The sequence below is a fragment of the Cetorhinus maximus genome, chromosome 30, assembly GCF_964194155.1.
Source record: "Cetorhinus maximus chromosome 30, sCetMax3.hap1.1, whole genome shotgun sequence".
In the NCBI taxonomy this organism is placed as follows: Eukaryota; Metazoa; Chordata; class Chondrichthyes; order Lamniformes; family Cetorhinidae; genus Cetorhinus; species Cetorhinus maximus.
This window is the reverse complement of record NC_135908.1, coordinates 4070293-4082642: the sequence shown is the minus strand read 5'-3', so window position 1 is coordinate 4082642 and position 12350 is coordinate 4070293. Positions and strand designations below refer to the sequence as shown.

Sequence of the window (12350 nt, the reverse complement as noted above, 5' to 3'; positions counted from 1 at the left end):
TTGTATGCCCAGTTTTTGAGGGGTATCTGCAAAGATCAACGATATCCACAATTTGCCTTGGTGGAATTTGAGCCCACAATCTCCAAGTTTCTAGCAAAGGCCCATTATCTCTATACTGCCACAACAGAATTAAAAGCCAAACTTACCATCTAAATGTTCTTTAATGGCTTAAGGACTTTTTTTTAAATGCAGAATTAACAAAAATCAATTAATTTTGAGGTGTTCAGTGTCATGAGGGGTCTGAACACAGGCAATAGGGAGAAACTGTTCCCATTGGTGGCAGGATTCAGAAGCAGAGGGACATTGATTAAAGGTGATTGGCATAAAAAACAAAGGCAACGTGAGGAAAATCCTTTTTTTACACAGTGAGCAGATAGGATCTGGAATGCACTGCACTGCCTGACGGTGTGGATGAGGCAGATTCAATCATGGCTTTCCAAAGGGATTGGGCTAAGCATCGAAAGGGGGAAAAAAATTGCAGGTTACGGGGCAGGGGCAAGGGAGCAGGACTCGCTAAATTGTTCTCACTGAAAGCCAACGTGGGCTTGACAAGCCAACATGGCCTCCTTCTGTGCTGTGACCATTCTATGATTCTACGATCCACCAATCTAAGAGCTAAAACAAAGCAAGACGTTTTTTTTCTGTGGAGTTGATTGATTTTCACCAACTTAGCGGTAGACAGCAGAGGATAACGATGATGATCCCAAAGCCAGCGCCGCTTCCCTCAAAATAGTTTAAGTCGGTCGGACCAGTACAAGGCTCCAAGTCGTCGACGGTTAACTGTTTAGGCTGGGGACACGGATCACCTGTCACAGAACAATACACAAACAATTAAACAAAGTTAACATAATGGATAGAGAAGATTTTCCTAAATCGCAAGATAAGGAATGGTGTGTAGGGAGAAATTTTGAGTCAGCGGCAGTGTCACACAGAGATCACTAAGAAATGGCAGAATCACAGTGGCATTGCATAATTTTCTCCCGATTCATCACCCGCCACCAATTTCCTGCCTATTAAAATGAAAAAGACGGGCATTTCTACACTGTCTTTCATACCCTTAGGGCAATCCAAAGCACTTTACACACAATTAAGTACTTTTTGAAGTGTAGTCACTTTAGTTGTGTAAGAAATGCAGCAGCCAATTTGCACACCGCAAGCTCCTACAAACAGTAATCAGATAAATGAAAAAAGTATATATATATTTTTTAAATGATGTTGCTTGAAGGATAAATATTGGGCAAGACACCAGGGAGATCTCCCCTGCCCATCTTTGAAGTAGTGTCGTAGGATCTTTTGCGCCAACTTGAGATAAAGCAGATCTCAAAGATGGCACCATCGACAATGCAGCACTCCCTCAGTATTGCAGTGGAGTGTCAGCCTAGGTTTTGTGCTCAAAACTCTGCAGCTAGGAGTCATTGTTGTACTGCAGAGAACTCACTTGATGGAAAGGGCAGCAATGTTCGGCAGTCATTTTGTAATCCAAGAGGTTTGAGTGTGAGGCCCCAACGAGGATGTAAGGTCTTTCAACCTTTACCCTACACCCTCAGGATAGACTAATCTTTCCCAGGGCTGTGTCACTCGGGGTAAAAATGGACCATTATTGATATCTAAATTACCAATTGTAAGTTAAAATATTAAATTAAATAACTTTCTTAAACACGATTGTGTTAAATGTTTTTGTGCATTCTTGTAACAGAAGCATTAAACCGTTTACTTCATGAGTTAACACCACCATTGACAAAGAAATTCATGTGAATGTTTGTGGGTTAATGCCCAGAACATGGTTTCAACAACAGCTTGCATTTATATAGATCCTTTAACACAGCAAAACATGACACCAAGCCATGTAAGGAGATATTAGGACAGGCGACCAAAAGTATTGTCAAAGAGGTAGGTTATAAGGTACGTATTAAAGGAGGAGAGAGAGGTGATCAGCTTTTGGTCAAGAATTCCAGCACTTAGTGCCTAGACAGCTGAGGGTATGGCCATCTATGATGGAACGAAAGAAGCAGGGGGATGTATAAAGTTGGAGTTTCATAGGGTTCTCCGGGGCTGGAAGAAGTTACAGAGCTAAGGAGCAATGAGGCCATGGAGAGATTTAAACATGGAGGATGAGAAATTTAATAGAAGCGTTAGTGGACCCGCAGCCAATGGAGGTTAGAGAGCACAGGAACGATGGGTGAGTTGGCCACTAGGAGCAATAACACCTGGGGAGGGGGTAAATAGGAAACAGTTGTAGGTAATTTCAGGTAGGTAATTGTAGGAAAATCTCTGAGGAATTTTTCTTTCCCCTCCCTAAGGCAATTGGGAAAATCCGGGATATAATATATCTCATGGTGTGCCTCACCAAGCAAATCCACAATCAATCCTGTCCCAATTTTCTTCAATTGTGGCAAACCAGCTCACCAGCTTTCCAGATGAACACGTCCTTCTGAATTTCATTTGAGTTTGTGCTTAGGGCTTTCACAAGGACGTCATAAAAAGTCATTTTTTGAATGCTATTGATTTCCTCTGGTGTGAATAATCTAAATCAAGAACAAATACAATAAGTATTGTCAGTGATTTCACCAACATCAGCTCTTAATCAACCTGGAAATATCCCACAGCAACACAAAATATTTTCTAATGTGAACTGTTGTTGGGCACGGTAGCATAGTGGTTATGTTACAAGACGAATACTCCAGGAGTCTTTGTTATATTCTGCTGCATTTGTCATGGCTGAGGTAGCCATATCTCGGTGACAGCCCTGTCACCTTCTAAGTGGGAAGAAAATCCTGGTGCTCGCCCTGCCTAGTATGATGCTGGCTCCTAGCTTTATATTAACATTACGTGTCATATTTCATTCATGTTATTAAGATCCAAAGCAATGATGGCGTAAAACATTTTTAAATCTAACGTGAAGCAGGAAAATAGAAAAAGAAAGACTCGCATTTGTATAGCACCTTTCGCTACCTCATGGACCAATGTCCCAAAGCGGTTTACGGCCAATGAAGTACTTTTATAGCGTAGTCACCGTTGTAATGTAGGACGTACATACTAGTGGAAGAATCTCATCAGGGATCAAATCAGATACATTTACATTGTGAGTCCTGTTAATCACCCATTGCAACTAACAACAGGAGAGATCACAGGGGTGAAATGTGCAGAGATGCAAAACAGGGGGAATCATATTTTCTGCCAATTAGTGACAGATCCAGCATTTAGTTGTATTGTAGCTAATGGAGCTGAATATCGTCTGTGGTGTATATTGGATGACCAATGTGTGAAGAACTAATACCTCACCCTGTATCTTTTTTTATAATAGATATATTCATTGATATCTCTAAAAATTTCAAATTGGATAAAGGCCTAAAATCTATGTCTGTCCGTCGCCCCAAACAAAAGAAGCTACCTGGCAGTATCGGGGAAACTCACACATCGTTATCCCTGAATAGCCATTAATAACCCCCTGTGGGCTGCACCAATCAAATCAAAGACAGATATACAAGGGCCATCTGCATTTTTAACCCAGGTTGGCCAACAGGAGTCTGCTCGTCGGCTAAGACAAAGAGCCCCACAACATTCCTTTCAATTCTTAATGGTTGAGGCATTTAACAATCTTGGGGACCCAGATGAGGGATACATGTCCTTTGTCAGAGACAGTGTGGAGAGGTGGGAGTCATGTGACATGGGTCTCTGGTTTGTGGAACCAGTAATATGGCCTTTATGAACTGCAAATGTCAGTCTGCCTTTTTAACCATCTGACTAACAGCCTCACGGACAAGGAGCTCTGGCCCAGGTTGGACACCTGGCCCCATCTACACTGCTTCTGCTGGAAATTCTGTACCATCACCTACAAGACTGAATCATCTCTGCATGCCTATCCCATCGTGAAGTCAACACCACCGGAAAAGTCAATTACCTAGCATCAGTTTTCAGCTCACCGATCTCCGTGAAGGAATATCTTATTGGACTTTGATTCTGGACTCTGGAACCCACATGAAACAATATTTATTTTCTCTGTGGTACTCTGCACTGTAAATCTTTCTTTTCTCCATCCCTCTTTTACTATATGAATGCAAAGGAGGCAATGTTGCAAACCTCCTCCCATGTTTTGAATGTGTGCAAATAAACTAACCCTTTGAGTTCATCCTACCTTGAGTTTGCTGTGAGGCTATTAATAGAAAATTGGATCACCTCAAAACTGAGGGATTGAGAAATATGCTACTGCTTATAAAGGGGGAAGCAAATCGAAAATACCTTTCTGTTTATGGATGGGCGGTGAAAGGAGAAATTAGTGCTGTTTAACTTATTCCCCCCCACCCCGCCGACCCCTTGCCTGTAACAAATGTAATTCTGTCTGTTTTTGTGCCACTGCCCATGTTCAGCTTCATCCGCACATCAACCAAGACCATAATCAAAGTCTGCATGAGAACACAAAGCCATAGTTTTGAAGTGACAGGCAATGAATGAATGAATTACAAGCACAGTGATGGTGAAGATCAGTCTCTAATGGGTTAAACAGAACAAAACTGCTCAAGGATCAACTGCGGTCAATCGACATCTCGCAGAGAGTTAAGGGTAACCAATCCTCCCTTCATTTGTAAACTGGATACTTTCCAGATCTTCCTCTCTTGTCTCTCAAGTGGCCCTTACAATGTCTGTCAAGTTGCCAAAAAGCATTTTAAAGTGTTTAGCCTGATCTTTAATGCACTTTTAATGGTCACTATGCAAAGATGTCTATCTAACCTCCACGCTTTGTTTGCCTTTCCTTCAAGAGCCTGCTTTAGAAAGACTTTGTGGTCTGCTGTGCAGCTTTAGAGCAGAAAGCAAGATCCTACCCTTGATTCTTGAAGACCAACTCACAAGAGAGAGACAGACTTTGGGCCTTTTAAACTGCAGGGACTTTCTCTCCCTGCACAAATGATGTTGCATAGCAAAGTTTCTTGTCATCCGCTGACTTTTACAGCTAGTAAACTAAATGCTTATGCCTGTGGAGAACTCATACCCATTCTGCTGATTTTCAAACCAGTATCTGTCTCCATCTCGTATCCGTTGGAACTGTTCAATCATGATCTCAGTGAAGAGATCTCCCGGTGTACCGTTGCTTTCCAAGAGTCCTCCAGGCCACAGCTCGAGCTCAGATATGTCATCATATTGCTCAGCCAACTTTTCGAAGAGCTGTGATGCAATGAAAAGTGAAGTGATTCAAACCATCAATATTCCATAAAACAATCCCAGCGTTTCAGCAATTTTTGTAACAAAACGCTTAACAATGAAAATGTTGCTGAGCATAAGTTCCATTTGCTTAATTCTTCCCTAAACTATACTCACCGTACACAGAAACCTACATTTACATAGTGTCTTTAACACTGTAGAACATCCCAGAGTGCTTCACCGGAGTATTATCAAACAAAATCTGACACAAGTCTCATAAGGAGACATTAGGGCAGAATACCAAAAGCAAAGGGGGGTAGTGTGGAATTGCATAGCTAAAAGTTCTGACAGAAGGACAAGACCTGGAACGTTATCTCTATTTCTCTCTCAACAGGTGCTTCCTGAGTGAAAGAGAACTTCCAGCACTTTGCATTTTTATTCCAGGTTTCCGGCACCCGCAATATTTTGCATTTGTGAAAGCCTACCGTTAGTTTGAAGAAAGTGCTATAAGAATAACTAACCTCCCGTTTCTCCTTCACGAGGTTGAGTTTAATTTCACTCCAGTTGCTAATTGGTGAAAGCTGAAAGGCCTGTCTTGCAGTATTAAACGTTGGAAGGCCGTGATCCCGGCTGCGTTGGATGGTGAGAGCCATCAGATCTGATCGAGAGAACTTCAGCGGTCCATACATGTAGTCTGAATGTAGTTGCACAATTTGTTAATAAACCACTGTTTCTGTAATTGCTTCACGTTATATTTTTGAGCATGTCTCGCGGCGCTCATCACATGAGGAATGAGAAATGGATACCTTCCCACCTTGGGCCCTTGTCATCAACTTCAAGCTTTTTTTGATCAGTGCAGGTTTGGCCCTTGCTAAAGCTCCCATGGCTCCACCCCAGCTACAGCCTAGTATCTGTGCTCGAGTACCTGGAGTGGAGTTTGAACCCACAAACTTCTGACTCAGCATTAAGAGTACCAACAATTGACCCACAACTGACACATGGCATCTTTATAGCCTCTTATGCCCTCTTATTCCCTCAACCAAGGTTGAAAGGAACCCCAACCGGGCAAGGTAAGGTACCCACTGCTCCTTCCAGTTGCACTTTCTCTTAAGTTTTCTCTTTTTTTTAATTCATTCACGGGATGTGGGCATCGCTGGCTGGATCAGCATTTATTGCGCATCCCTAGTTGCCCTTGAGAAGGTGGTGGTGAGCTGCCTTCTTGAACTGCTGCAGTCCATGTGGTGTACGTATGCCCACAGTGCTGTTAGGGAGGGAGTTCCAACGACAGTGAAGGAACAGTGATATAATTCCAAGTCAGCATGGTGAGTGACTTGGATGGGAACTTCCAGGTGATGGTGTTCCCATCTATCTGCTGCCCTTGTCCTTCTAGATGGTAGTGAAACCATTTAATGAAAAATATACTAAGAGAGAGAGGGAAAGCCAAAAGTAACTGAGAACAAACTTGTACAAGGACTAGAATAGACAAGGAAGTGTTACAAAGGAGCTATAATGAGCAACAGCATGTCTGGAACCAGTTCCACTCCTCCTTAGCTTATATCACTTTCTGAAACCCCCATTGGATAGAAACATGGAAAATTCAACACATACAGTGAATTCAATTGTGGTGGTTCAACTAAATGGATCTCCCAATAATTTTATAATTAGCTCTTAACTATTGCCCTGGAGCATCATGGCACCATTCCAGTGATGCTGGTGTGTTACTGTTTCTCAGAAAGCCCCAGTTGCTGTGGCACCATGCGCTTTTACATACATGTAGTCATCTGGAGCCATGGATAGTGATGGTAGAGGCTCCAATGCTCTTTCCATCACATGGCTGACTAGAAATCTCTCCCACTCTTACCACCCGCCATTGACATGTCGGAAGGATTTGTTGGTTGATGTAACCTGTTTGGTCAAATTATGGAGGCACCTTCCTTACCACCAAGTCCTGGATATTAATGGTATCTGAATTATATTGTGAAAATACACAGGTGAAGGGCATTGCTTCATTAAGACTGATCTATTTGCTGGTGCTGAGCTAGGTGTAGTCCGCTGAAGCATTTGCAGCTTTGCTTCCCACACCATAGTTACCGATCTTTCACCGTTGGTACAGCTGCAGCCTTACCATAAGAGGCAGGAGCCCAACTGAGCCAGCATCCAGCCACTTGGTGAAAACAGACACTCAATAAACTGAACAGATTACCTCTCAGATCCTCCACAATAATGTTGTCTTCTTTCTCGGCGATTTGAGATGCCATCCCAAAAATAAGCTCCTCGACATGAACTCCCGTCAGAAGATTCGGCTTCTAAAAAAAAAATTCCAGTAATCAATCCTCTGTTATCTTCGGAACTTTGACAAAGCTGATTTCTGAAAATGCCAAGTCAAAAAGGTATACACCATCTTCCAGGATTAAAATTTGTATTACTGAATTATTTTTAACAAATGTTTTCGAACCAGACTAGTTTAAGGAGCAATTTTCCTGCTTAAACAAGTTCTTATAAATTATGAAGACCTGCTGGCAAGAGTTTTCTGACTTTTAATAGGAGGAAGACACTCTTCTTCTGTTTGAGTCTTGGGCTTGAATCCAATTGGCAGAGCACAACTCAATGGTGACAGTTCATAAGTTTTTATCAAGTTTCAATTTGAAGATGTTACACCAGAAAAGACCAACGAATTCCCAACAATCCAAAAGACCATTACGGCCACCACAATGCAGGCAAGGTGCAACTAGTTACATCACTGACCCACTTATGGGCGACACAACCTCTTGGGGCTGCATTTTTAGCTCGTTGGGCCATTAGAAAGGTAATTAAAAGAAGTTTTTCACTGCCTGTCCAACCTTACGGCTGGCGGGCAGGTGAAAAGGCCAAGCGGTGGGGATGAGGCTTCCAACAGCAAAGAGAAATAAAATTAAAATTTTTAAATTTAATCAATAACATGTCCCTGCTCATGTCACAGCGTCACACGAGGGCACATGTTTTATAACATTTTTAACATCTTTATTTTTTTTGTTTTGAAAACTGTTCATCTCCCTGAGGCAGCTCTGTGCCTCTGGGAGATTTTCAAGCGCGCACCTGCGGAGTTGGTGCTCACCCTACCCCACACCCCCACCACCACCACCACCCAGGCAGCGCTAAATGCTGAAGCACGTGATTCAGGCTGGGTGGGCCTTAATTGGCCAGCGTGAAATCGCGGTCTGGCCCCGATCGTGGGCGGCGGTCGGCTTCCTGACCAACCCCGCCCACCCCCACCGAGCCCGCCCGACAAGGTCTAAATTCTGCCCCTTGATGAAGTGGGGGCTATACAGACCAGCAAAGCATTGGGATAATTGTTCATCATTAACTACACTATCATAGAATCATGGAATGGTTACACAACAGAAGGAGGCCATGCAGCCCACCATGTCCATGCTGGCTCTCTGTAAGAGCAACTCAGCTAATCCCGCTTCCCTCCCTTTTCCCCGTAGCCCTGCAAATTCTCTCTCTTCAGATAATGATCCAATTTCCTTTTGAAAGCTGCAATTAAATCTGCCTCCACCTCCCTCTTATGCAGAGCGTTTGAGATTCTAACCACTCACTGTGGGAAGCAGTTTTCTCCACATGTCGCCTCTGGTTCTTTTCCCAATCACTTTAAGTCTGTGCCCTTTGATTCTTCACCAATGGGAACAGTTTCTCCTTATCTACCCTGTCCAGACCCCTCGTGATTTTGAACACGTCTATCAAAGCTTCCCTCAACCTTCTTTTCTCCAAGGGGAACAAGCCCAGCTTCTCCAATTTATCCTCATAACCGAGGTCCCTCATCCCTGGAACCATTTTCCTGAATCTTTTCTGCACCCTCTCCAGTGCCATCACACCCTTCCTAAAGTGTGGTGCCCAGAATTGGACACAATGGGCGGGATGTTCCGCACCCGCCCACCGCCAGGATCTTCCGGTCCTGCCGCCAATCAACGGACTTCTGGCTGGGGCACCGCCTCGCCGGGGTGTGACGGGGCTGGAAATCCCAGCCAATATTCCAGTTGAGACCAAACTGGTGTTTCACAAAGGTTCACCATAACTGCCTTGCGTCTTTTGTCAATAAAGAGAAATGGAACGGGCACAGAACTGCCGCAGAGAATTGCAGCTCGCTCCACCCTCCCTAGCTGGAAGTAATTTTGGGAGCGTGCCCATTTGAATTCTTTACCTCTCTGCTCCAGAAGTTGTTGCACACCCGAAGCGCTGGAGACTCCATGTTGTTGATGGTGGTGACATTGCGGAACACGCATTCCCTGTTTCTGAAGTGAACCGAAGAGAAAAGCAAAACTTCAGACGTCAGCAAAGCGATGACTTATTCCCCGCCAAGGAAATTTTAACCAAACTCTGCGTGGCGGGAATCTGACACAGTCAGATCGGAGGAAGGCTTTCCCATTCAACTTTTGAAGCCTTTATGATAATCTTCAAGCATAGCATCCTCAACATATTAAGAAGAGTTGATTAAATAAGACTCTAAGCATTTCTGAAGGAAGAACTTACATTTATATAACACTTTTCATGGCCTCAGGGCATCCTAGACATGTTTGAAAACTAATTACGTACATTTGAAATGCAGTCATTATTGTAATGTAGCGCAGCCAAAAATGTGCACAGCAAGGTCCCACAAACAGCAATGTGGTAAATGGCCAAATAATCTGCTTTTTGTCATTTTGGTTGAGAGGTGAACGTTGGCCAGAACACTGGGGCAGACGTCTTTGAAGAATAATAGCACTGATGTTTTTCATCCATCTGAACCGATAATGAGGTCCTCGGTTTAATGCCTCATCCTCAAGACGGTACCTCCAACAGTGCTGCACTCCCTCAGCAGTGCATTGGAGTGTCAGCCTGGATCAAGACATGCTCAAGTCTGCCAATCCACAGCCTGACAGAGCTAATCACTGAACCACGTTTGGGCTCATTTCTGAAGGGTTAATAATTCAGTCAGGATTTCAAGGCATTCAGAGCCAACCAATGCCCCTTTGGAAGATAAAGAAAGCCGATAACATTTAGCCAATAACATATAGTTCCCTTATTACCTCATGTAAACTCCTGGGGGTACCATGCTGGCACCAAACCTTATGGCAGCCGTCTGAAATTCAGGTGAGATGCCAGGATCAACAAACTTCTTGTACCCTGTGAAACCAAGGAAATAATTTACAGATCTGATAAGAGAAACCGAAACAACAGGCAAGATTTTTTTTAAAACTTTTGCAATTGAGATAACCGCACTCTCTGTATCTTACCAGTATAGTCAGGTAATCTTTTCTCCAGGTATTTTGGTAACCAATCATAAAGTGCAATGTTCTGCAAAGTTAAAAGTAATGGTTAGCGGAGAGGTAGAGGCTTGAGTGACGCTTGGGATGGAAGTCATTTAAAACTAGCCATGAACAACAAAACCTTGCATTTAATTAATGCCTTTCAAACAACCTAGCGTGTTTGACAGGAAATATTATCAAGCAATATTTGGCACATAAGGAGATGTTATGACTGATGCTTTTGATCAAAGAAATAGGTATTAAGGAGTACATTAAAAGGAGAGAGAGGTGGAGAGGTTTAGGGCAGCTGAAGGTCTGACTGCCAGTGTAGAAGTGATTAAAATCAGCAATGTGCAAGAGGCCAAGTCCAGAGGAGCACAGAGACCTCGAACAAGGTTTACAGGGAAATGGAGGCTTAAGGCCATAATGAGATTTGAAAACAAGGATAAGGATTTTAAAATTTAAAATAAGGTTTTCCAGAGTGGGATCAAATGTAAGACAGCAAGCACAGGGCTGCTGGAGGACTGAGAACAGGTCAGTCTATCTCCCCTATTAGATCAGTAGCTGATGAAATATGTAGTCTGTTGAATCAACATAAAAAAACTTTTCATTGAGAACTGTCGGCATGACATTAGCCGTCTCAATTTCTCTGCTCCTCTCACCCACTCTAACCTGTCTCTCTCTGAACTTGCTGCACTCCGTTCTCTCAGGTCCAACCCCAACATTGTCATCAAACCCGCTGACAAGGGTGGTGCTGTTGTTGTCTGGCGCACTGACCTCTACCTCGCGGAGGCTGAGTGTCAACTCGCAGACACTTCCTCCTACCTCTCCCTGGACCATGACCCCACCACAGAACATCAAGCCATTGTTTCCAGGACTGCTACTGACCTCATCTCCTCTGGAGATCTTCCTTCCACAGCTTCCAACCTGATAGTCGCCCAACCTTGGACGGCCCGCTTCTACCTCCTACCCAAAATCCACAAACAGGACTGTCCCGGCAGACCGATCGTGTCAGCCTGTTCCTGCCCCACGGAACTCATTTCTCGTTATCTTGACTCCCTTCTCTCTCCCCTTGTCCAGTCCCTTCCCACCTACATCCGTGATTCCTCTGACACCTTACGTCACATCAACAATTTCCAGTTCCCTGGCCCCAACCGCTTCCTCTTCACCATGGACGTCCAATCCCTCTACACCTCCATCCCCCACCAGGATGGTCTGAGGGCCCTTAGCTTCTTCCTTGAACAGAGGCCTGAACAATCCCCATCCACCACTACTCTCCTCCGTCTGGCTGAACTTGTTCTCACACTGAACAATTTCTCCTTTAACTCCTCTCACTTCCTCCAAATAAAAGGTGTGGCTATGGGTACCCGCATGGGCCCCAGCTTTGCCTGTCTCTTTATGGGGTATGTGGAACATTCCTTGTTCCAGTCCTACTCCGGCCCCCTCCCACAACTCTTTCTCCGGTATATCGACGATTACTTCGGTGCTGCTTCATGCTCTCATCGGGACCTGGAAAAATGTATTAATTTTGCTTCCAATCTCCACCCCTCCATCATTTTCACATGGTCCATCTCTGACACTTCTCTTCCCTTCCTTGACCTCTCTGTCTCAATTTCTGATGATAGACTGTCCACCAATATCAATTACAAGCCTACCAAATCCCACAGCTACCTCGACTACAGCTCCTCACACCCCGCTTCCTGTAAGGACTCCATCCCATTCTCTCAGTCCCTTCGCCTCCGTCGCATCTGTTCTGATGACGCTACCTTCAAAAACAACTCCTCTGACATGTCCTCCTTCTTCCTTAACCGAGGTTTTCCACCCACGGTCGTTGACAGGGCCCTCAACCGTGTCCGGCCCATATCCCGCGTATCCGCCCTCACGCCTTCTCCTCCCTCCCAGAAACATGATAGGGTCCCCCTTGTCCTCACTTATCACCCCACCAGCCTC

At 44.2% G+C, this 12350-nt stretch overlaps 1 protein-coding gene across 1 annotated transcript in view; it reads right to left on the bottom strand.

Moving 5' to 3' along the window:
* The window catches only part of LOC144669929 (dual oxidase 2-like), a 58255-nt gene that overhangs the window by 36798 nt on the left and 9107 nt on the right, over window positions 1–12350 (bottom strand). The window contains exons 7-14 of the mRNA XM_078532211.1: window positions 10389–10449; window positions 10182–10278; window positions 9317–9407; window positions 7340–7442; window positions 5658–5830; window positions 4988–5160; window positions 2407–2525; window positions 669–806 (exon numbers count right to left, since the gene is read on the bottom strand). Coding sequence (XP_078388337.1) covers window positions 669–806; window positions 2407–2525; window positions 4988–5160; window positions 5658–5830; window positions 7340–7442; window positions 9317–9407; window positions 10182–10278; window positions 10389–10449 — 955 coding nt within the window. The remainder of the gene's footprint in view (window positions 1–668; window positions 807–2406; window positions 2526–4987; window positions 5161–5657; window positions 5831–7339; window positions 7443–9316; window positions 9408–10181; window positions 10279–10388; window positions 10450–12350) is intronic.